The 25,458-nt window shown below is 43.5% G+C and overlaps 1 protein-coding gene across 1 annotated transcript; it reads left to right on the top strand.

The window, feature by feature from the left end:
• Nucleotides 1–25,458, top strand: chpfb (chondroitin polymerizing factor b). The gene is made up of 4 exons (XM_060918978.1): nucleotides 1–417; nucleotides 1,649–2,216; nucleotides 18,366–18,548; nucleotides 21,926–25,458. Exons 1-4 carry the CDS (start codon nucleotides 128–130, stop codon nucleotides 23,186–23,188), a joined length of 2,304 nt encoding a protein of 767 aa, XP_060774961.1. The 5' UTR covers nucleotides 1–127; the 3' UTR covers nucleotides 23,189–25,458.

Below are 25,458 nucleotides of genomic sequence, written 5' to 3'. Positions count from 1 at the left end.
CTAAACAAGCGGGGACGTCGTCTTGTCCTCGAAGGGTTCAGAAAAGAGGCTTTGTATCGAGCTTTTGCTGTTCTGAGTCAGTAGCGAGCGATAGACAGGCACAAGGCCAGGCGGTCGTTAATCAGCAATGCGGGTTGCGACGCTGATCTCTCTGGCGAGGCCGATCGGCCCGGTGGTGGTAGGCATCTCTCTGGGCTTCACTCTCAGCCTGCTCAGCGTCACATGGGTGGACGAGAGCTGCGGTTACGGCGCCGTCGGTGTGACCGAGGAGGCGCCAGTGGCTGCGCCGGGAGGTGCGAAGGGAGCGCGCAAGCCGAGCTCGATAGCAACGGGCAACGCCGAGGAGGACGACTTTCAGCCCAAAATAGTGCCATATAACAAGCCCGAGCAGCAAGGGCCACCGAAGAAAGTTTTCAGGTAGGCGTCAGTAGCACCTTGTGGAGTTCCTGTAAATGAGTCTGTTCTTTAAATACAACCAGGATGAACATGCAAGAAAAGAGGCTTTGTTTGATTTTTAATATTTAATTTATTCATCGTGCTGTTGTACTTGTTTAATGCAGTCACACTGACTTTTTTACACTCGAAGTTATTGACTATAGTCTGTATGATCAAGCAATAGAAGTGTGTGTTCTAGTATGGGGTCAACATGTTATAACCTATACTCTGTTCTCAAGAGAATTTCAGTAGTTCAGAAGAATCACTAAGCTGAGACTATTTTGGAGAGTCCACGCCCGTCTGCCACAGCTTTCAAGGCCACATCTGTGCTCTTTCAGTCCACAGTCACTTTAGAAGTCTTGACATGGCATATTGTTTTCTCCAAGCATCAACAATCCCTAGGGTTTCCATGCTGCTATGATTAAAGACATTTGATCTCACGCTTTTGATGTCTTCCCTCGATCCTGTTATTAAAAGGAGCTCAGCATCCTGTTGTAGAATAAGTTGTTGGGTCACTTCCCAGTGATCATGTTTCAGCCTGATTATTTCTACTTTTAAACCAGACACCCAAGGATCATTGGGGTTCTAATAATTTTGAAGGTGGAATGAAGGATCAGATTACACAATTTTGTCATGGTCGACAAAGTTCCAGTGTCTGGTCTGAATATGATGATCAGGAACAGCAACAAACCTTGAGCGTCATAGACAATGGAAGAACAGCTATGTGGTGTCTGGGGCGCCTGATGGAAAAGTCTAGAATTTTTTTACCTAGTTTGACTATTCCGTCAACGTGTTCCTTGATAGCTATGATTGATGGTTTCTTGACCCTCCTTTCCGATGATGCTGAAGGACCTGAACGATGATTAGTTGTGATCAAACTTGTAGTGTTGCCAGCCTCCTGATCAAGACACGGCAAGAATTTATGGCACTATGATTGACATGGTGACTATCGTGAAAGACAAAAATGTTGTGTAATCTGATCCTAGCATAATAAGGTAAGATTTGGGGAAGAAAAACATTTTAAGAAATTTGTCCCAAAAGCTTTATGCAGTGACGTGATTCTTAGTGTTTGCAATGAAGAAACATAGAATTGGATAACTCTCAGAAACAAGATGAGCTAAGATGATGTTATTCCAACCTTTTTGCTTTTGTTTAATTTAATGTAAATTTCATCTAAGTCTTTTTATTCTTTTTTTTTTTTTACTCACTTTAGAGCCAAGTACGCCAGTACGGAGCTGGGTATTCATGAGCGTCTCTTTGTAGCAGTCATGACCTCCAAAAACAACCTGAACACGTTGGCTGTGGCAGTTAACAGGACCCTGAATCACAACCTGGATGGTCGCCTTATCTTTTTTACTGGTTCTCACAACCGCAAAGTCCCTCACGGGATGTTTGTGGTAGCCCACGGTCACGAGCATCCTGTGCCCAATATGTTCCAGACGGTGCATTACCTCCTGGAGCACCATGTAGCGGACTATGACTGGTTCTACATACTTCATGACGATACTTACATCCAAGCTGACAGACTGAAGACGCTGGTGGGTCACTTAAGCATGAATCTCCAGTTGTACATGGGCCACCCAGGGGAGTTCATTGGAGGTGAAGCTCAGGGAAGGTACTGTCATGGAGGCTCAGGTATCCTCCTGTCCAGAGCCTTACTGCTGAAGCTTAAGCCTTTCCTGGAGCATTGCCGAACTGACATTGTTAGTGTCAGGCCTGATGAGTGGCTGGGGCGCTGCATCATCGATTATGCTGGCATTAGCTGTGTGAAGGAGCATGAGGTAGGACCAATCCATTAGCACATACACAGATTCAGTAAGAGTTAAGTGTTCGGTGGTCTGTGAAAACCAGTTAGAATGGAATTTTTCCTGCTGGTAATATACTATGGGATCTCTACTTTCACTTGAAGGATGCATAAAAATACTTTTACCAAAATGCTATGCAAATGATTTTATTTTACTTTCTAACCTTGCCTTGGCTGTCTGCTTGTAGACATCATCCAGTTTGGCTAAAGAGCCAGCAGCTGGAAATGCACTCAGTCTGCATAAAGATGCCGAAAACCTTTTATAGTGCACGGTTTTTCACTTTTTACTCAAGCTTTTTTGAATTCGTCTCTGGCATGCCATAGCGAGAGAGAGACATAAGCCTGATCGGTTCAGTTTGTAATCAGATACTGGCTGTTTATAATGCTACTGGGCCATCACGTGTCAATAATACAGAGAAAAGCACTTTCTCTCACACACTGTACAGATGCCTGTGGAAAAGGGTGTAAAAAGAAACAGAACTGAATTATTTCCCCACTGATGTTAGCAGGAACACGGATCAGTCAAGTGACATTTTACTTCGGATGATAAGATGGTTGTGGGTGATGCTGATAATTAAGTTATTTCATGAAATGGAGTCGTACATGAGCTGATAGCCGACGAGATTTGAGTGGAATAACTGATTGTTTGCTTTATTCTATCCACGTTTACTAGCTTTTGAGGAACCCCCCCCTTTTTTTTTTTTTTTTGCAAATTCGATAAATAAAAAAATGTACACAAAACGTCTGATAAAATCCTTTCTGCTTAGAATGTAAACAAACCAGCAAAATAACGGTAGCAATTTGTGAAAAAAGCTATAATAATTCTTGAAAAATAAAGGGTTTTTTTTGGGGGGGTTCGAGTAGTTTTTATTTCGTCCTTGGTTGGTTCAGCAACAAGCTCTGCTGTTTTTTGTTTTTCTCTACTCGCGGTATATGAGCTGATAGCCTAGTAGTAGAGTAGCCAATCAGAGCAGGTGATTGTTCATATCCGGTGAATGTGGATAGAATAATCAGCGATTTTCTATTTTCATCCTATAATTCTTTAATATTTGGCGGTAATGTTGTTTTTCCAGAAGTAGATTTAGGTTATGAATGTAGAAGTAGGTGGGGTGTCTTTCTGTGGTATTGTTTGAAATGCATGCAAAAGAGAACTATATTTCAGTTGGGGGGGGATGACGTATAATAAAAAAAGTCACAATTTGACCATATGAAGGGATTTTTTTTTTTTTTGCAGGCCACCATACAATTATGACTCATAATTTTAATGGTTCTCTTTTTTACTACTCTTTAATGCAGCTACATTCTCATATTTTCTAATTTTGTTGCTTCATGGCTTTCCAAATACCCAGAGTATACGCCTCATCAGCAGAGATTCTCATCATGAGGCCCAATTAAGTTCTATGTAAAACAGCATCTACGTTAGTGTAGGTGTGTGTGTGTGTGTGTGTGTGTGTGAGATCTATATATAGAGAGAGTTTGACAGATTATAACCTGGCATGGATCATCCTGGCCAACTCCGAAAGCAGACCAGTGGAGATAAAGCAAACTGTTCATGTTGCTGGATTCCCTGGAGAAGTCCATGCTTATACTGGCCACAAGTGACTTCATTTTTCAGACTCTGCTCTTGTGTGTCGGCAGGAAACCACAATGCCCAGGAGTCTATGCCTCCGATGAGAAGGCGGCTTGTTTCGTATTGAGATGCAATACGGCTGAGTGCAATTCTGGGTCCAATTTATGAACGCTAACAGTATTTCAGGGCCAAAATTCCTATTTCTGATGCAAATGCGCTTGCAAAGAAGCAGTCATAAGTTTGCAAACCTCGGCATGGTCTCAGAACATGTCCCAAGATGCACTGCAATATGTATGCCTCGTTACAGAGCATGATCTGGTTTACTGCACCACTTTTAGTTTTATGGGTGATTCCACTGATTGGGTGTAATTTACCAAGAAAAAAAAATGCGTTAACCCATCTCGGGGAACAATATCCCCCTCTTTTTTTTTTTTTTTTGAAAATAAGGTTTGTTTGCTGACAATGGTTACATTTTAGTCTTAAATGAATGACAGGGTTGAATAATTTTTAATATAGAATTATGAAATGGACATAATAGTAGCATGAGGGTTCGAGCCCCTTGGCCGACGAGGGCCTTTCTGTGCGGAGTTTGCATGTTCTCCCCGTGTCCGTGTGGGTTTCCTCCGGGTGCTCCGGTTTCCCCCACAGTCCAAAGACATGCAGGTTAGGCTAACTGGTGACTCTAAATTGACCGTAGGTGTGAATGTGAGTATGAATGGTTGTCTGTGTCTATGTGTCAGCCCTGTGATGACCTGGCGACTTGTCCAGGGTGTACCCTGCCTTTTGCCCGTAGTCAGCTGGGATAAGCTCCAGCTTGCCTGCGACCCTGTAGGACAGGATAAAGCGGCTAGATATAATGAGATGATGAGAATTTTTTTTTCTCTCAGTCTATAATTGGTAGTGTCATACTTTTCAAAGAAACCTCATCAGCCAAAATCCCAATCATTGGGGGGGGGAGTAATGAGAGAACGACTTCCCATGATCATTCAGATGATGTAACTTCATGTTGAATTGTGGAACATTCCAAATACTGTATTTTCATAGGGGTGAATAGGTTTGTGTGATCTATGTTATTTACCAGCTTAAGGTTGGTCCGTATCGTGAAATACCGTGATCGAGGTCTTGAAAGTACTGACCGAGGCCCTCTGGGCCGAGGTCAGTATTCAAGGCCGAGGTCACGGTATTTCACCATACGGAACGACCTTAAGCTGGTAAATAATGTGTGGTTTTGTTTTTTGTTCTCTTTACCAAATTCTAACAGAAAACGAGAGCGCCCGAAAGGGAAAACTGAGCCGAGCTGCCATTTTGAATCCTCATTCACGGCTGTAATGCAGATGGCTTCCTCCTCAGTATACAAGTACACTTCCATGGCAGGAAAAAACTACATTTTGCTGCCTATGTAGTCCCCTATTTATACAAAGTTGAGTCATTCAGGATTCAGCCATGTTTTTGGTCGGCGTTAGCAAGTTAGAGGTTTTTAGCTTTCTCCTGAAATGTTTTTTTTATTTTGTCTTCCTCAGAGTAGTAAAACTCGCTTTCACTGTGAAGACTGTTGTTATCACTGTCCATGATGTAAAATTAATGCTATTTTGAATCCTCATTCATGGCTGTAATGCAAATGGCTTCCTCCTCAGTATACAAGTGCACTTCCATGGCAGGAAAAAAACTACATTTTGCTGCCTATGTAGTCCCCTATTTATACAAAATTGAGTCATTCAGGATTCAGCCATGTTTTTGCTCAGCATTAGCAAGTTAGAGGTTTTTAGGTTTCTCCTGAAATTTTTTTTTTAATTTCTTCTTCCTCAGGCTAGTAAAACTTGCTTTCGCTGTGAAGACTGTTATCGCTATCCATGCTGTAAAATTAATGCTATTTTCCTGAGAAATGCTGGCAAAAATTTATAAGATTTTTGATAATCTTATAAATAAATCTTATTTAAAAAAAAGATAAATTTTGACAAAAAATGCTACTATGTTTGTTGTGAACGAGAGAGTCGCCAGAGGTCCGTAACCGGGGTCCATACTGTAGGATACGGACCCGCTCACCAGCCAATCAGAGCGCAGGATTTGATGGAAACCGCACCGCGAAAAAAAATTTAATTTTTATTAGAGGATATTGCACGGTTGTGCAAAGATATGAAGTTTATCTTCAAGTGGTGAAAATATTTCACGACTGAGTGAAAATCTTTTTCAACACGAGAAGATAAACTTCATATCTTGGCGCCACTATGTAATCTTCATATTCTATGGCCACAGCCACCAAAAAACAAAAAGTTAATCAAAAGAACTTTTAATTTTGAACCGGTTTGCCATCTTGACAATGTGCTTCTAGTTAGCAGGAAAATGCTAAGAGTGACGTCATTGGAGTGAAATATCGGGAATTATTATACATACAGGACACTTTTGATGGAATAAAAACATGTGCAGTAATTCTATTCCCTTCTAGTGGGTTTCATTCATTTGGTTTGATAGCATGCAATCTTGTTAGCATATCACTTATCCTACGTGTATTACGTCACTCTCTACCAATAGGGAATGAGCGTTGAATATGGTTTGATAGTGCATGGTTGTCAAGACAACATAACGTCACATGCCAGAGACGTAAAACTTCCATGCTAGCAAGTGACTGACAATTTGTAAACAAACATGGCTGCCAGGTTTGTTTTGTTAAATACAGAAGATTTTGAGAGAATTTTGAAAGAGAAAGACACATTGAACACCCGAAAGGAATGTGTCTGTATATTAATAATGATATCGGCTGGCTTTTTTTTTGGTGGTATATCAGATATATTCCATTCAGCTACTCATCTTTGACTTGTTCAGTATCATGCTAGCTGAATGGAATATATCTGATTATACCATTCAACGCCAGCCAATATTATTTAAATATGTCACTCAGATCCACAATGTATTTCAGATGAAAAATAAACTTCATATCTTCAAGCCAGCGTGTGATTTTCTTTTTAGCTCATCTGGCCATGAGGCCGATGAGTTATTACCATGGCGTGGTGTCCGTCGTCCACAATTCAGTTAAATCATATCTCCTCTGTCAGTTCTCTATGGATTTCCGTTCCGATTGCTTTGTTTGAAAGAACTCATCACTCCACATAAAGCTTGTGGTTCTCGTCTCGTCTCGTCTTCTTCCGCTTATCCGGGACCGGGTCGCGGAGGCAGCAGTCTGAGCATGGAAGCCCAAACTTCCCTTTCCCCAGACACCTCGGCCAGCTCCTCGGGAAGAACACCGAGGCGTTCCCAGGCCAGCCGAGAGACATAGTCCCTCCAGCGTGTCCTGGGTCTTCCCCGGGGCCTCCTCCCGGGGGGACATGCCTGGAACACCTCCCCAGGGAGGCGTCCAGGAGGCATCCGAAAAAGATGCCCGAGCCACCTCAGCTGGTTCCTCTCGATGTGGAGGAGCAGCGGCTCTACTCCGAGCTCCTCCCGAGTGACTGTGCTTCTCACCCTATCTCTAAGGGAGCGCCCAGCCACCCTGCGAAGGAAACTCATTTCAGCCGCTTGTATCCGCGATCTTGTTCTATCTGTCATTACCCAAAGCTCATGACCATAGGTGAGAGTCGGAACGTAGATCGACCGGTAAATTGAGAGCTTCGCCTTTTGGCTCAGCTCCTTCTTCACCACGACGGACCGGTAAAGCGACCGCATCACTGTGGAGGCTGCACTGATCCGCCTGTCGATCTCACGCTCCATCCTTCCCTCACTCGTGAACAAGATCCCGAGATACTTAAACTCCTCCACTTGAGGCAGGACTTCTCCACCAACCTGGAGAGGGCAAGCCACCCTTTTCCGGTCGAGAACCATGGCCTCGGACTTGGAGGTGCTGATTCTCATCCCAGCCGCTTCACACTCGACTGCAAACCGCCCCAGTGCATGCTGAAGGTCCTGGTTTGAAGAAGCCAACAGGACAACATCATCCGCAAAAAGCAGAGATGAAATCCTGTGGTTCCCAAACAGGATTCCTTCCGGCCCCTGGCTGCGCCTAGAAATTCTGTCCATAAAAATTATGAACAGAACTGGTGACAAAGGGCAGCCCTGCCGGAGTCCAACATGCACTGGGAACAGGTCTGACTTACTGCTGGCAATGCGAACCAGACTCCTGCTCCGTTCGTACAGGGACCGGACAGCCCTTAGCAAAGAGCCCCGAACCCCATACTCCCGAAGCACCCCCCACAGAATACCACGGGGGACACGGTCGAATGCCTTCTCCAGATCCACAAAGCACATGTGGACTGGTTGGGCAAACTCCCATGAACCCTCGAGCACCCTATGAAGGGTATAGAGCTGGTCCAGTGTTCTGCGACCAGGACGAAAACCGCATTGTTCCTCCTGGATCTGAGGTTCAACTATTGGTCGAATTCTCCTCTCCAGTACCCTGGAGTAAACTTTCCCTGGGAGGCTGAGAAGTGTGATTCCCCTATAATTGGAGCACACTCTCCGGTCCCCTTTCTTAAAAAGAGGGACCACCACCCCAGTCTGCCACTCCAGAGGCACTATCCCCGACCGCCACGCGATGTTGCAGAGGCGTGTCAACCAAGACAGCCCCACAACATCCAGAGACTTGAGATACTCAGGGCGGATCTCATCCACCCCCGGTGCCTTGCCACCGAGGAGCTTGCAAACCACCTCAGTGACTTCGGCTTGGGTAATGGACGAGTCCACCTCTGAGTCATCAGCCTCAGTCTCCTCAGTGGAAGACATGACGGTGGGATTGAGGAGATCCTCAAAGTATTCCTTCCACCGCCCGACAATGTCCCCAGTCGAGGTCAACAGCTCCCCACCCGCACTGTAAACAGTGTTGGCAGAGTACTGCTTCCCCCTCCTGAGGCGCCGGACGGTTTGCCAGAATTTCTTCGAGGCCGACCGATAGTCCTTCTCCATGGCCTCCCCGAACTCCTCCCAGTTCCGAGTTTTTGCCTCCGCAACTGCCCGAGCTGCAGCACGCCTGGCCTGCCGATACCCGTCGGCTGCTTCAGGAGTCCCGGAGGTCAACATGGCCCGATAGGACTCCTTCTTCAGCTTGACGGCATCCCTTACTTCCGGTGTCCACCACCGGGTTCGGGGATTGCCACCACGACAGGCACCGGAGACCTTGCGGCCACAGCTCCGAACAGCTGCGTCCACAATGGAGGTAGAGAACATGGTCCACTCAGACTCAATGTCCCCCGCCTCCCTCGGAAGCTGGGAAAAGCTCTCCCGGAGGTGGGAGTTAAAGACCTCCCCAACAGAGTGCTCGGCCAGACGTTCCCAGCAGACCCTCACCATACGTTTAGGCCTGCCAGGTCTGTCCAGCTTCCTCCTCCGCCAGCGGATCCAACTCACCACCAGGTGGTGATCAGTTGACAGCTCAGCCCCTCTCTTCACCCGAGTGTCCAAGACATAGGGCCGGAGATCAGATGAAACGACTACAAAGTCGATCATCGACCTCCGACCTAAGGTGTCCTGGTGCCACGTGCACTTATGGACACCCCTATGCTCGAATATGGTGTTCGTTATGGACAAACCGTGACTAGCACAGAAGTCCAATAACAAAACCCCACTCGGGTTCAGATCGGGGAGGCCGTTCCTCCCAACCACGCCCCTCCAGGTGTCACTGTCATCGCCCACGTGAGCATTGAAGTCCCCCAGTAGCACAATGGAGTCCCCAGTCTGAGCACCCCTCAGTACCTCTCCCAGGGACTCCAAGAAGGCCGGATACTCTATACTGCTATTTGGCCCGTAGGCACAAACAACAGCAAGAGCCCTGTCCCCAATCCGAAGGCGCAGAGAGGCGACCCTCTCGTTCACTGGGGTAAACTCCAACACATGGCGGCTGAGCTGGGGAGCTATAAGCAAGCCCACACCAGCCCGCCGCCGCTCACCACGGGCGACTCCAGAGAAGTGGAAAGTCCAGCCCCTCTCGAGGAGCTGGGTTCCAGAGCCCAAGCTATGCGTGGAGGTGAGCCCGGCTATCTCTAGCCGGTACCTCTCAACCTCCCGCACAAGCTCGGGCTCCTTCCCCCCCAGCGAAGTGACATTCCATGTCCCAACAGCCAGCCGCTGTGTCCGGGGATCAGGTCGTCGAGGCCCCTGCCTTCGACTGCCACCCAATCCACATTGCACCAAACCCCTACTGCTACCTCTGTGGGTGGTGAACCCACAGGAGGTCGGGCCCACGTCACCTCTTCGGGCTGAGCCCGGCCGGGCCCCATGGGCAAAGGCCCAGCCACCAAGCGCTCGCATACGAGCCCCAACCCCGGGCCTGGCTCCAGGGTGGGGCCCCGGCTGCGTCCTACCGGGCGACGTCACGGTCCTGGATTTTTTCTCCATAGGGGGTTTTTGGTGAACTGCTCTTGGTCTGGCCTGTCACCTAGGACCTGTCTGTCTTGGGAAACCCTACCAGGGGCATAATGCCCCCGACAACATAGCTCCTAGGATCATTCAAGCACACAAACCCCTCCACCACAATAAGGTGGCAGTTCTAGGAGGGGACTTGTGGTTGTTTTGTCAAATTTTTTTTTTTTTTTTGCTATCGAGTTAATAATTAGGCCAAATTAACAAATTTTCCAGGCCTCTCACTAGGATTGTATCTCCTCCTCTCATTTCTCATCTGATTCCAGTTCTGATCGATGCTTTTGGGTAGATCTTCCCTTGAGGAACAAAACTGGGTCATTTGTTGAGTTTCCTGTTGTAAACAATTTGTTATGGAGGTTGGTCCTCTATCCGCATTCCCACATTTCAGTTCTGTTTGATGTTTTGGTAGTCATGGCTGTTTTGATGGCAGACCAGATGAGACTACGTCCTCGACGTTCTTTTTATTATATAGACACGTTCACAAACAAAGTACTGAAATTTATTGAAACAATTCGTCGACTTGATCGTGAGTGACACATTGAGAGTCATCACAGTTTTAGTTTTCCATGTCCCGGATGTACCTCGTATGAAAAATACGAGTGGCGTGTTTCCCAGTAAAACACGTCATTTTAACAATTTATTACATGGCTTTGTTGAATACTCAGATTCTGTTTAGTCACTTACAGCATACTGTGTATAATAGACCATTACTAACAGCAGAAAATCACTGTGAGCCATTTCATGTTTGATAATGTTATGCACACATTTCAGAATTATAGAAACAGAATAACTGTAGTGTTTGAGTGTTTTCAGATAAAGTACCACAAGGACTGTCAGATGTCGAAAACCGCACGTTGATATCTGCAGTAATAAAAATTTGATGGCAATGAATGTGGGTCAAAATTGCTACAATTTCATGGATTTTTTTATTTTATTTCATTTTTTCAATGAGAAGTTGTACTGTACATCTTCTGTATTGTAATATAATATGACTTCAACTTATTGGATGCACGATTAGTGTATCATATTTTTTCATCTTTCAGGCTGAAGTACACCATTTTGTTGCAAAATATGCATCTTGTTGGACCATGCATGAAATGTCTGCAGTGTGACAGATTTACTACTGAGAGATTTTCTGTCAAATTTATCAAGCAGGGGCGGCACGGTGGTGTAGTGGTTAGCGCTGTCGCCTCACAGCAAGAAGATCCGGGTTCGAGCCCTGTAGTCGGCGAGGGCCTTTCTGTGCGGAGTTTGCATGTTCTCCCCGTGTTCGCGTGGGTTTCCTCCGGGTGCTCCGGTTTCCCCCACAGTCCAAAGACATGCAGGTTAGGTTAACTGGTGGCTCTAAATTGACCGTAGGTGTGAATGTGAGTGTGAATGGTTGTCTGTGTCGGCCCTGTGATGACCTGGCGACTTGTCCAGGGTGTACCCCGCCTTTCGCCCGTAGTCAGCTGGGATAGGCTCCAGCTTGCCTGCGACCCTGTAGAACAGGATAAAGTGGCTAGAAATAATGAGATGAGGTTTATCAAGCTCATGATGTCAAATTTGCATTTAACAGACATCCCAAGTCTCCCGGAAGTTCTGGGAGTCTCCCGCATATTGATAGCAGCTCCCTGATACCCGCAAATTACATACAATCTCATGGAATCTAGAGCAAGCTTCATCCCGAATCTATCGATCGATCAGTCAGTCAGTGCATAGAGCATGAAGAAGAGCAGCAGCTGCCCCAGCCATTTTCTGGAACCCAGGAAATTAATACATGGTACAAATCATCATTTGTTTGTTTGTGTTTTTTTTTTTTTAATTAACTGATTTGGTGTTCAACTTTCACAGTTATGATAAAGCAGTGTCTCTTTGTAAGCACACTTGCTAGGTACAAGGCTAAATAATGGCAATGAATTACTTTCACTTTATAGTACTGGAGCTGCAGGCGCAGGTGTTGCGCAACAGGCAGGAATTTGTTAGGCTTCACCTCCAAAACTAAGTCGCTCATAAAACTACAACCTTTTCTGGTTAAAACAGAACCAATTAGGACCATGTACACCCTTTCTATTTTGTGCTACAACGTTAAGTAGAGGTGCGTGTTGGGGATCAGTGTGCAATTACCGTTATTTATTTATTTTTTGCTAAAATCTTGTATCTCTGCAACCATAATTTTTTTTTTTTTTTTTTTCAAAAATTCCAAAAGCTATAATCTTCTTGCAGTGTTCCTTTACAGAGAGCTGATTTTAAGGTGAATTGAACCTGTTTGAAATTTTAAGGTAAAGTCCCTACAATAATCTCAAATTTGGTGCGAAGGAAAAAGCCATTGCAAGATTAATTAGTGTGCTTGCTCAAGCACACTATTGTTCTTCTTAAGTTTACTTATTCTGCCTTATTCCGACACGTTTTTTTTTTTTGATCCACTACTCCTCCTAGGGCGTTCGAGATACACCGTTCCAACTCTGAGACGTCTGGCCCGAAGTGGTGTAGTGTGCTTGTGTACAGCTTTTGGATCAACACGCCCGTTCTCTTGTCGTTTTTCTTTTGTTTTTTTTCCCCATAGAGAATGAATAGGGCTCATGAATCGAATCGTCCTACTCGGACATGCTCCATCGCAGATGCACCAAACCTCATGTGATACTTCAGGCCAACTCCCCCGACACATACATGCAATCGGTTCTGACCCGCACTCATATTTTCCCTTTCTTTTTGCTCATCCCTTTTTCCTCCATAGGCTTGCATTGATTTTTGGCCCCATTGAAAATGAATGGTGTTTCAGGAGAAAAACTTTCACCCTCCAATTTTTTTTTTTTTTAACCAAGTGACCAAATTTCAAGAAACTTCACTTGATGCGTCAGGCCAAGTCCCCGCACAGATCCATCCCCTCATCTGAGACCTGCACTCGTCTTTTCCTTGGTTTTCACGCATCTCTTTTTACCTCCATAGGCTTCCATTGATTTTTGGCCCCATTCAAATGAATGGAGTTTTGCTCAGCAACACTTCACCACACATCCACCAAACTTCATATGGCACCTCAGGCCAAATCACCCATCACACACATGATATCGGTTCTGACCCGCACTCGTCTTTGTCTTGCCTTTCATCCGTCCATTTTTTTCTCCATTTTGCCGCTAATCAATAGAAGCTTGACTGAGTCATTCCTCCCTTCCCCTATAGGTGATGATGCATTTGGCAAGGATCTGCTCATTTGAGACTTTGACAGCAAATCAACTTCAACTCAATGGCCACTTTATTAGGAATACTTACACGCACACATGATAGCAATTAGCATATAAGCAGTCACGTGTTATCATGCTAGCTGTTAGCATGATGTTTCCTTAGTTTTCACACATCTCTTTTTACCTCCAGAGGGTTCCATTACCCATTACGATATCATGCCTGCTGTTAGCTTGTGAGTTGTTAGCATGTTCACCATTAGCATGTTATCATGAGAGCTGTTAACCTGTTAGGATTAGCATGGTAGCATGCAGAGTTTGCATGTTTGCTGTTAGCGTTTTCGCCTGAGCATGTTAGCATGTTAGCTGTTAGAATGTCACCCTCAGCACGTTAGCATGCTAAAAGTTAACATACTAGCCATTAGCATGTTAGCCTGTTAGCTGTTAGCATGATGGCTGTCAGCATATTAGCCTTAAAATGTTAGAATTTTAACAAATAGCATGTTAATCATTAGCATGTTAGAATGCTAGCTGTTTGCATGTTATCTATTAGCATGTTAGCATTAACATGTTGGTATGTTAACTGTTAGCATGTTGGTATGCTAACTGTTAGCATACTAACATGTTAATGCTAACATGCTAATAGATAACATGCTAACAGCTGCTGACTTAATACTACTGAGCTATGATTCAAAATGACAATCTCCGTAGTGTCCTTAGGCCCCCTATGTACACGATGCTGAGAGACGTACAACGAGCTCAGTACAATAACTATGAAGGGTCTTTAGTAACAACACAATATGTCTATATGGTACTTGGAATATCTTGCTGAATTACAAAATGCAGGACAATTAACTCACTTGTAGTGTCCGTAGTCCACTTGTAGTGTCCGTAGTCCACCTGTAGTGTCCTTAGGCCCCATGTTATCTCATACAAAGAGTAACATTAAAAAAAGCTATAGGCAACTTTATTGAAGTAATCAGGAAAAATCATTCATTTTCTCTGTATGTGACACAGACAAATACACAAGGAACGCTTTTCATGATATTTGGAAGATTTAATTACAGTTCAAAACACCACATGCTGAGAATTCTGATCTTGCTAGAGTTAAAACAAAGTATTGGGATAGTATTGCTTTTTTTTTTCCCCCCAGTAATGGGGAAGATATTGTTGTTCTCTGCTCTTAATATGACTGCTTTTACATACCAAATCAATTTCTGTCAATTTTGTCCTTACAAGTATATTTATAGCATTTCTTTATCACAAATACGAAGTAATATGGCAAAATGTAGTGTCCGTAGGCCCCTGATAGTGCTGTAACTTGAATGTGTGTAACTTTTTTTTTTTTTTTGCCGTTGAAGATTAGTGAGAGAAATTTTACAGGTATATATTAGACATAATTTGTGGCAATATACCATAGGTTTCTGCTGGAAAGGACATGATCAGTTTTTGGCCCTCAGTGACACATTTGGTACACATTAGTGGAATCAATAAAATCATTTTAATATCAAATCAGTAAATGAAATCTGGTCATTATTGTGAAATGACCCACTTCAGGGTGATTCAAGACCCCTCTGTTTTGTGTCGGGGTCCTGCATCAGCCTGTCGGGGTTTATTTTGCAGTAATGACCATCCCGCTGTAGATTATCCCTCACTTAATTGTCTCTAATGTGATTTTTACACTGCAATGTTCTTCAATGACATTTCTACTCCTTATATTATGCTATAAGACCTGCCAACCTTTAGTTCTGCAATTTAACACTGGTATATGCTTGTATGAGTTCTCATTTAAATATATACCAAATGTGCAGCCTTTTTCATTGGGGAAGAAATGTGACCTGAGAATCGACAGATGAATTTTTATAATGATTTGCACAGGTCTTTTGAACACTAAGTCCTAGTGATACTTTGGCAGAAGCTCCTCCCCATCTCACAGGGCATCCTAACTTTGTCAAGGTAAATGGAGATGACGGAGTTAATTAATATGAAATGAATCGTATCTGTATAGGTTTGGCTAATCTTTAGATAGTACGTGGCTTGCATCAGTTAAAAGGATTATATCGAACATTCAGTTGTGGGTTTTTTACGGTTTTACTGCAGAATAGCCTAAAAACCACCATCTAGTTTTGGTAAGTGCCACTGCCGGCAAGCAGTTCCTGACTACTGAAATATTATTAGTCTCTTTCAACCTGTAGAAATGTGCATAATTTTTTTTTTTCCCTGTCCTTTTTTAAGCGGTCAGTTCCAGAGGTGGACAGTAACAAAGTGCATTTACTTGAGTAATGTACTTAAGTACATTGAGTATCTGTACTTTACTTAATTTTTTTTTTTTGGAAACTTATGACTTTTAAAGTGCATATCACAGGTAAATTCAGGAGCAAGGTCAATGTAATTCTCCTATTTTATATTAAACTTTGGTCAAATATGTCACATTTTGCGCAATTTTTTTTTTTTTTTACCTTGCACAATACCAGAAAAATTCGGTTGAAATCAAGCCATTTGAGGCGAATTGGTCTGCCTCTGAAAAAAAATTGGATTTCCTGGGAAACGTTGATTTTTGTGACATCACGTGCGGGATGCCTCCCTCTGAATCCTACGTCAGCGCTGGTTTGTTTGAGAAAATGACCTGGTAGTTTTCTGCAAATTTCTTCAACAGTCACATAATTATTAAAATGGTTAACAGATGTATCGTAGGAGGGTGTAGCAACACCAATCTTGATGGGATTAGTACTCATCGTTTTCCAAAAGACCGGACAATGAGAGAGAAATGGGAGCGCTTGGCCTACACAGGCTGTGCACTGAGGTGGGGTTTACATTAGACCGTATCAGCGGATCATCAGATTAACGTTTTTAAAACGATTCGCGTGCACACCGCAACGCCAATACACGATTCGTGTGCACACAGCAACGCCAATACATGGATACGCTCGGCTCCGCAGGCATCCTGCGCTCCAAATCACTCCGCCCTGAACAGCGAGTGCACTCTGGAGGGTGCGCACTCCGGCCCTGCGCAGCTCACAGAGCGCGCGAGTGAAGTGCACAAGCAGTGATTCGGGACTGAGCCGCTGTGTGTGAGATCTCAGTGCATATCGGGCATGCGCGTCACTTACCACTTGCAAGTGGAAGGATGGCAAGCCTAAAGACAATCATAACTACACAATGGGCAGTATTTGCATCAGTATTTGCAGCATTTTCATACTTTTATACTCTTTTTAATGAAAGGTGATACAAGGCGGAAGTCCGCGCCGTTTTTCAGCAGTCGCGTTACATGACCAACGCCAGCGAATCAGGAAGGTGGATGTCACAGTGACGTTGTCCAATGACGATGCCAGCTAGAGCTCAGCACAGCGTATCCGCGTATTCTCAATGTTTACACAGCACCGGACCAGACACGATCTGGATTGAATACGTGGACCCTGGTGGATTCCCGTTTCCCGGCGTTTCCAGGCGTTTTAATGTAAACGGACAGTGCATCCGCGAAGAAAACGAGATAGATACGGTCTAATGTAAACTTGGCCTGAAACTGTGCAAAGCTCGCGCAGCCTGCTGGCGCTTCCGCAGGTAACGTCACAAATCTGGCTCCAGACTCCCTTGGGATTTTTCCAGACGCATTTTGTTATTTTTATTTTTTCTGCTGTAGACAGATGGCCTTGTGCAAAATTACCCTTCTGGATGAGTGTGTAAGGGGACATACTTTCATATTAAAAAAACAAACAAACAAAAAAATCTAAATTGGTCCAGAATATGCACTTTAGCGTCACTACATTTGAAAGGCAAATATTGTACTTTTCACTCCACTACATTTCTATCATGGTCCTCATTACTATGAAGTGGCTTTGAAAGTGGATGGGTTTTTTCTTTTCTAAAACGTGATAGGCTGTCTCAGTGTCACCTGCGAAAAAAACAATCAGTAATCACTAGGGTCATGTCCCGTCCATAGACTGTATAAAATCAAGTTCAGTGATTTTCTCAGCAGAATTATTTGAACACGATCAGTTGATGGCAGAATGGAAGGAGGCGGTTCTTCTGGGGAATGCACACACCCATGGCCATACCTAGAACCCATGTTTCAGTTTTCTGAAAGGATTAAAGATTCATTTCGTTTTAAATGTTTGCTTTGTTTGCCGAAAACGAACCACATCACAGTGTGCAAAAACTTGCCATTCAACCTGCGGAAGCATATTGAGGTATGTAAACGTTTTATTCCAAGAGAAAGCTTACAATGAAGTTGTCTGTGCATTTAGAGCTAGCGATAATGTTGCAATAGCTATGCAGTCTGGTTAGTCAAATGACTTTTTCTATGGATTTTCCTGCCAAGTTGCCATCGCCTTGTCCACAGCTAACGATAACTCAGCTAGTTAACTTGGACACTATTAGTTAGCATGTAAAAACAGAGTTATGCAAACATGAATAATGTTAACTTATCTGAAGTCTCATTCTCCTCTCATTATCTCTAGCCACTTTATCCTGTTCTACAGGGTCACAGGTAAGCTGGAGCCTATCCCAGCTGACTACGGGCGAAAGGTCCAGGGTGTACCCCGCAAGTCGCCAGGTCTTCACAGAGCCAACACAGACAGCCATTCACACTCACACCTACAGTCAATTTAGAGTCACCAGTTAACCTAACCTGCATGTCTTTGGACTGTGGGGGGAAACCGGAGCACCCAGAGGAAACCCACGCGGACACGGGGAGAACATGCAAACTCCACACAGAAAGGCCCTCGCCCGCTGCTGGGCTTGAACCCAGAACCTTCTTGCTGTGAGGCAACTGCGCTAACCACTACACCACCGTGCCACCCTTATCTGAAGTCCTTTCAGAAATGTTTTAGCATAATCTTGCCAAATAAACAATGTCAAATTATTATTATTATTATTTTTTTTTTTTTCTGGTAGCATTAGCTACCCAATATGATTTGAGTTTGAAAAGCGTTTGCTAGCATGTCAGGTGGACTTTCACTGACCTAGCTAGCTTAATGTTAAACCACCATGATAGCACAGGGGGGATACGTAAGTGAGCAGTAGCTCACAGTTGATCTTGTTTTCTTTTGTCTCGCAGAATCTTCATTATAATTACTTTGAAATGAAGAAGAACATGGACCTGAGTGGACATGAAAGCCTGGATTTCCAGAATGCGCTCTCGGTTCACCCAGTGAGAAGCCCGGAGCAGATGTATCGCCTGCACAGATACTTCACAGAAAGAGAGCTACAGAAAACCTATGAAGAGATCAAGAAACTTCAGGTAAAAGTCTCCAGTTCTTTCTTATCTGTCCCTCTGTACCAAGCTCTTTCCTTTACTCCTTATTACAGACACTTAGCAGTTGCAACAGACACTTAGCAGGTGCAACATACACAGAGCAGCCTGAGGAACAGTTGGGGGTTAGTTGCCTTGCTCAAGGGTACTTCAGCCATGCCTGCTGGTCCAGGGACCTTTTGGTCCCAAAGCTGCTTCTCCAACCATTAGGCCATGGCTTACCTTCCATAGTCGTCATTTCTTTTTTTTTTCATAGTTATATAATTAAGCTGTCTTACATGCACATTAATGCTTGGAAATCTTTCAGATAGATAAAGCAAGTGACTCTCCTGAAGTGATGCCAGCCCCCTGTTTAAATCGAAATCAAAAATCCTCCCAGACCACGCACCTCCTTGCTGTCTGCCATACCCCTTGGTCCATTCCATTTGGATTATTTTTGCTATGCAATAGAAATACTCTCACTATTTTATTTCCTTGCCATATTTAAGATTCAGACCGCGTAGCTGTGGATGATGCATCATTTCTTCATGTAAAACCGGAAATGCACTTCAGTGTAAGAGGTGGTTATGTACAAATCAGGGTTGCCAGACTGAGTTGGCTGTTTACAATCCAGTCACTGTTTAAAAGCGTCCAATTTGAGTAGTGGGGTGGGCAAAATGACCCATGTCATATACACACACGTAGTCCTATCCAAAAGTATTGGAATAGCAAGACCAGGTTTTTTTTTTTTTTTTTTAACTATACCCTGAAGTTATTTGAGTTTTGGGGTTTCTGTTTTGTATTTATCAACTGTTGCTGTTTTCCTTAACGGACCTTTTTGAGGTCTGATTGATTGTTAGTACAACAAATATTTTCTTTTTCAGGACATTCTAAATTGTTATATTGGCTCCAGTGCTTAATTTTTCCTCCCCTTTTCTCCCATAGACAGCTCTCTGGTCTTATTTGTTTATCCTTTTTCAAGAACAAATGTAGACTTTACACGTAAAAACCCAGGGCTGAAACTGAGAGTAAACTTTCAGAGCTATTAATTGTTTAAACAATTAAATCAATCTAACAGAGGGTACATGCGGGAAACAAAAACACCTTCTGTTCCAATGTTTTTGATCACATGATGAATGGGTGGGTTCAAACAAAAGGTGCCATGTTCTAAGTAAGTTTAACACGTCCAGTTGCTAACATTAAGAAATTTAAAGCTGAAATTCTGATCGATTGTCTGGCTCATCTTTTGGTCTCAAACCTAAATGTCTTCAGTGCATAGGAAAAAAAAATAGGCCTTGCTCTTCAAATAATTTAGGAGGGGACTGTATATGCATATATACAGTACTGTGCAAAAGTCTTAGGCACATGTAAAATGGCTTAAATAATAATGAAGGGTTTCAACATTAAAAAAAAAAAACTATAAACAGCAGTAAGCCATAATAAATGAAACAAAGCCAATATTTGGTGTGACATGACCCTTTGATGATCCTTTTAAATAAATAAATTAGTAGTCTCCGGTACAATTAAGGAGTTTGCATGTTCTCCCCGTGTCTGCATGGGTTTCCTCCGGGTGTTCCGGTTTCCCCCAGTCCAAAGACATGCAGGTTAAGCTAATTGGTAGCTCTAAATTGACCGTGGGTGTGAATGTGAGTGTGAATGATTGTTTGTCTCTGTGTCAGCCCTACGATGATCTGGCGACTTGTCCAAGGGTGTACCCCGCCTCTAGGATAGGCTCCAGCTTGCCCTGTACAGGATAAGCAGTTACGGATAATGGACGGATGGGGACAATTGGTGCCATTTTATAAGGGAGTGAGCTGTAGGTTTTACTGAGCATCTTGCAGAACCAGCCACAGTTCTTCTGGACACTTTGACTGTCACGCTTGCTGCTTAATTTTGGTGCAAAACCCAGTAGCCTTCACTTTTTTTTTTTTTTTTTAAAATCTGAAAAGTGGGCTCTTGTGCTGCTCGGATACAAACTTTTATAACGTTTTAATTTTGTGCTGGAAAACAAACGTTTGGAACTCCTAAAATGTTTTTGTACTGGCTCAAGTACGGTTAGTATATTCTATAGAATATTATTTTATTTAGGGTCGGGTTTTTTTATTTTATTTATTTATTTTAAGTACTGTATTTTTTTTGGTTACCGGATTATGTGCAGTAATCATCATATGCAGCAGTTGTGCTGATGTAAGCCAGTGGAACGAAATTTTGTTCAAATGTGCATTTTGAACGTACAGGTAAATGACAACATTCTCTGTCTAGAAGTGATAAAATAGAAATCTAACAAATTTGATTGGGGTTTAAAAAAAAGGGTGCTTAAGACATGCATGGTACTGTACATATGTCAGCAAGTGCTAGAAATATTCATTAGTTTTAGTCATGACCGTTTTAAATATTTAAGTACAACATTTTATAGGGTGCTCACAGTTGGTTTTGTAATTATTTAAAAAAACAATAATAGAAAGGTATAGAATAGAGATCTACAGTATCTCTTGTCATACAGTAATTCTTGATATTCTATCCTAATAGAATACTGTTTTCTTTTATGAAGCCCTAATCATAGTCCTTGTCAAACTGTGGCCCATTTACATTTAACCTAAATTATGCTACCACAAGGTTGTTTATTTGTGGAGGACTGGGGAAAACTGTTGCATGTTACAATGGCCTCAGCTTGCCTGCGACCCTGTAGAACAGGATAAAGCTGTTCTACAGGGTCGCAGGGATAAAGATGAGATGTTACAATGGCTAAACTCTGGCAACAAAATGTCTATTTTGCTTTGCATCGGCTTGTGTAGACTTGTATAGGCTTTTTGTGAAGATCAAGTTGAGTAAAAAGCCAGTTTAGCAAGAGCAGTGGTACAAACAGTCTGCCTAAGGATGTTTCCAACCTTGTTGGTCGTATGAGAGTTTGAAAGTCAGATGTTCATGTTGGTTGATAGTAACGTCATGGCAAACCTGACATATGGCTGGTTGAGTCGGTTTGAGCATTAGGTACTGGCTGTAAAATTGTCCACGATGCTCCTGCACTGCAGTCAGAACGCAAATCTTGTAGGGATAACTCCATATTAAGTTGTTAGAACCTTACTTGCGGTGGATGTATTTCAGTTTTGTTTTGTGGAATTGTTTTTCACCTTGTGAAGGGTTTCCCCAGGCTTAAATGCTGGTGCAATGGACGTCCCAGAAAAGGCAAAGAAAACACGACACAGCTTTTGAAACATGCAGTGTTTTTACTGGCTCTGACATTTGTGACCTTGTTTCAACATCTCAAATATGTGAAACACTCCAAAAGAAACATATCTGACTAATCAACCAGGCATAAACATCAGTAATGCTTCAGTTAGTCCTCCAATGTTGTTGATTGTAATGCTTTATTTTGTTTGTTCCAGGTGGAGATAAAGAACATCAGCCACTTGGCTGTGGATGGCAACAGAAGCGCAGCATGGCCTGTTGGGGTCCCGCCTCCTTTCGAGCCCAAGAGTCGGTTTGAGGTGTTGCGCTGGGACTATTTCACAGAAGAGCAGCTGTTCTCCTGTGCTGATGGCTCGCCCAAGTGCCAGCTGAGCGGCGCTGACCGTGCCGATGTGGATGATGTCATTCGGGTTGCTGTGGCTGAGCTAAATAAGAAATACTCACCTGTGCTGCAACTGAGCGCCCCACAGTTAGTCAATGGCTACCGCCGCTTTGATCCGACCCGTGGCATGGAATACACACTTGACCTTCAGCTCCGGGCTGAGACGAAATCAGGCTCGGGGCAGTCAGTGTCACGGCGTGTGCATTTGCTGCGGCCCTTAAGTCGGGTAGAGATCATCCCGATGCCGTATGTAACGGAGGCCACACGGGTCCACATTTTACTGCCCCTAACTAGTGCAGACTGTACCACAGTGGTTCGATTCCTGGATCGCTGCGTTTCAGGTCTGTTTGAGCCAGCTGAGAATGCAATACTAAGCTTCCTCTTCCTTTACGAGCCTGCAGAGGCACAGAAAGTGGCCACTGATGATGTCTTTGCAGAGGTCAAGGCAAAAGTGTCTGCAATAGAACGGCGCTTTCCGAATGTCAAAGTGCCGTGGATCAGTGTGAAGACCGAGAACCCGGGGCTCCTGCGGGTGCTGGATGTGGTATCCAGGAAGCATCCGGCAGACACTTTGTTTTTACTAGCAACTGCTGACACGGCGCTCAACTCCGAATTCCTGAACCGTTGCCGTATGAATGCTATAAGTGGCTGGCAGGTTTTCTTCCCCATCCATTTTCAAGATTTCAACCCACGAGTTGCGAATCCAGATCAGGCTCTGCCTACGGCTATGGATTTAGTGCGCGAGGCGGGCCACTTCGACCGCTATTCGTTTGAAGAGGCGTGCTTCTACAATGGCGACTACATGTCTGCTCGTTCGCACATGGAAGCCGATGTGCACGAGGATGAGGAGCTGCTGGAGAGCCTGGATACATACGATGTGTTTGTGCGCTATTCAGGCCTGCACGTGTTCCGTGCTGTGGAGCCTGCTTTGCGCCAGGAGTACCGAAATCACACGTGTGATGCCCGGCTGAGCGAGGACACCTTCCACCGTTGCCTCCAGAGCAAACGGGAAAGCATCGGCTCCCGGTCCCAGCTTGCCATGCTCCTGTTCGAACAAGAGCAAGGCAACAGCACCTGAGCTCTTTCATGAGTCGTGTTGCAAGAATCCGAGACTGGCGATGAGCTAGCATATTCTGTCCTGTGAGATTTCAACAAGTCATCCGAAACAAGAAGTTGCTAGGCATCCTCTAAACAAGCCAACTCAGCAATGGGCAGAATGGAAACCTGTATTTGAAGGAACTTGAACTTTCTTTTTTCCAGAGTATATGAAAACGTTGTGGAGGTTTTGACTGAAGGACGTCTCTGTGGTGGCCCTGACGGAAGCAATAAGTGTCGTGGAGGATAATTTTTTTTTTTTTTAATTTTTTTTAAATAGCTAACTTTTTTTTTTTTTTTAAGTTTACAATAAAACTAGAGACCTCAGAAATGGTGGAAACCATCTGGTTCAGCATCCAGTCCCAAGAATTTCCAAATGCCTGTGTTTTTTGAAATGTATTTCTGTCTTGCGTTTCTTTGCTTGCTATGTTTGTCAGGGGCCAACATCCAGCTCTGTATAACCTCTGTGCCTTTCATCATGGTACAATGTATTTCATGACTTGTAAAGAGAAAAATTGAGTGCCATACTTGTTTTTTGAATTGTGTTGCATTTGCCTAAGTTGTATTACTTGAGGAAATGAGCAACGCAAATGATTTACAAGGAAATGAATGAATGAATGTGTGTGGGCGCTGACTGCCTGTCCTTGGCCTCTGTGGTACCAAGATCTTGTTGAATGAGAATTAATATTAAAAATATTATGTAGTGCAGGGGTCGCAGGCAAGCTGGAGCCTATCCCAGCTGACTATGGGCGAAAGGCGGGGTACACCCTGGACAAGTCGCCTGCGACCCTGTAGAAGGATAAAGCGGCTAGAGATAATGAGATGAGATGAGATTATGTAGTGCAGTATATATTTAATAGGTAGCTGCTACAGCTGTTAATGAAAGGTGGACCTGCTGATGTACACTGAACATTCTGGGGTTGACCGATGAGTCACTTGAAACTCCTATGAAGGGGGGGGCCTACAGGCATACAGGGTTGTTTTTTTTTTTTGTTTTTTTTTTTTTGTCATGTATTACTTTCCTTCAAATAGCATTTTCCCCACCACGAATAATAACAGTACAATTCAAACATTGAGAGCAAATGTTTATGTACAATACACAGGCATTAAAGAAGCTACACTAACAGAACAAAGCTCAATGCATATAGATAACGTGGCACAATCCTTTCAGGAGATTATAGGCTATCGCTGCGTTCATGATAACTTGGAATTTTTCCACCTTGAATCTCCTACTTCCCTCATTAGAAAGTGTTCATGCGAATTCAGCTGTCTGAAGTTGGATATATTCTATAAAACTCAAATTCATGAGTTGTTTGGTTAGTGCTTCGTTTATTTCCAAAGTGGTGATTTGCATTTCAATTTTCAAAGCCTCAGCCAGTATTAATAACCTTATCTCTCACACACGTGCATTTCTTTTCTTTTGCTTGCTTTTCAAGTAAGAAAGATGAGCACTGCCATCTTCGAGTGACGATGTCACGGAATCGCAACTAGAAGAAGTCGGAGCTCTCGGAAAACATTCGACTTTCCAAGTGAATCGGAGAGTTATTCAATTCAGAAAGTTCCTGCTTAATCATGAACGCAGCAGTATAATATCTGCCAACCTTTAACAAGGTAAAACTGATGATGTCCCCTGAAGTTGGAATTCCTACTAGGAACGTTGGGAAGGTGTCCTCAAGTCACACTTTTAACTACAGAACTTTAAGTCAATTGACCGATACAGTAGCTGATTAAGTCTTTATCGAAACAGCAGACAGTATGGTCAATATTGAAGTAAATACACCATAAACTCATGATCACTAATGGTTTACTAATCAGTAGTCGGTTGTGAGTTCAAATCTCAGCACCACCAAGCTGCCAAGGTTGTCTCGTTGAGCAAGACCCTTAACCCTCAACTATCTGGTTGTGTCTTGTCTTATTTGTAATAAGTCATTTATTTATATTATATATACACGTTATAAAGTTATTCCACAAAATCGAGTCGTACATGAGCTGATGGCTGACGAGGCGCGTAGTGCTGAGTTGGCTGTAAACCATGCACTTGGACAAGATTGAGTGGAATAGCTGGTTTATTCTATCCACAGTGACTGGATTTTGAGAAATAGAGCATTATTTTTTGCAAATTCGATAGATACAAAATGTCTGACAAAATCATTTCTGCTTAGAATGTAAACAAACCAGCAAAATGATGGTAGCAGTTTGTGAAAAATGCTATAATTCTTGAAAAATAAAAAAAGATACGTTCTTACCATCAAA

The sequence above is a fragment of the Neoarius graeffei genome, chromosome 4 (genome assembly GCF_027579695.1).
Source record: "Neoarius graeffei isolate fNeoGra1 chromosome 4, fNeoGra1.pri, whole genome shotgun sequence".
Taxonomy (NCBI): domain Eukaryota; kingdom Metazoa; phylum Chordata; class Actinopteri; order Siluriformes; family Ariidae; genus Neoarius; species Neoarius graeffei.
This window is presented reverse-complemented; position numbering and strand designations above follow the sequence as displayed.

Bases quoted from the DNA above. Each gene is read 5' to 3' on its own strand.
- chpfb (XM_060918978.1), top strand. From the start codon at position 128: ATGCGGGTTGCGACGCTGATCTCTCTGGCGAGGCCGATCGGCCCGGTG. The intron at 418-1,648 runs GTAGGCGTCAGT...TACTCACTTTAG, and splicing joins CCACCGAAGAAAGTTTTCAG to AGCCAAGTACGCCAGTACGG. The intron at 18,549-21,925 runs GTAAAAGTCTCC...TGTTTGTTCCAG, and splicing joins AAGAGATCAAGAAACTTCAG to GTGGAGATAAAGAACATCAG.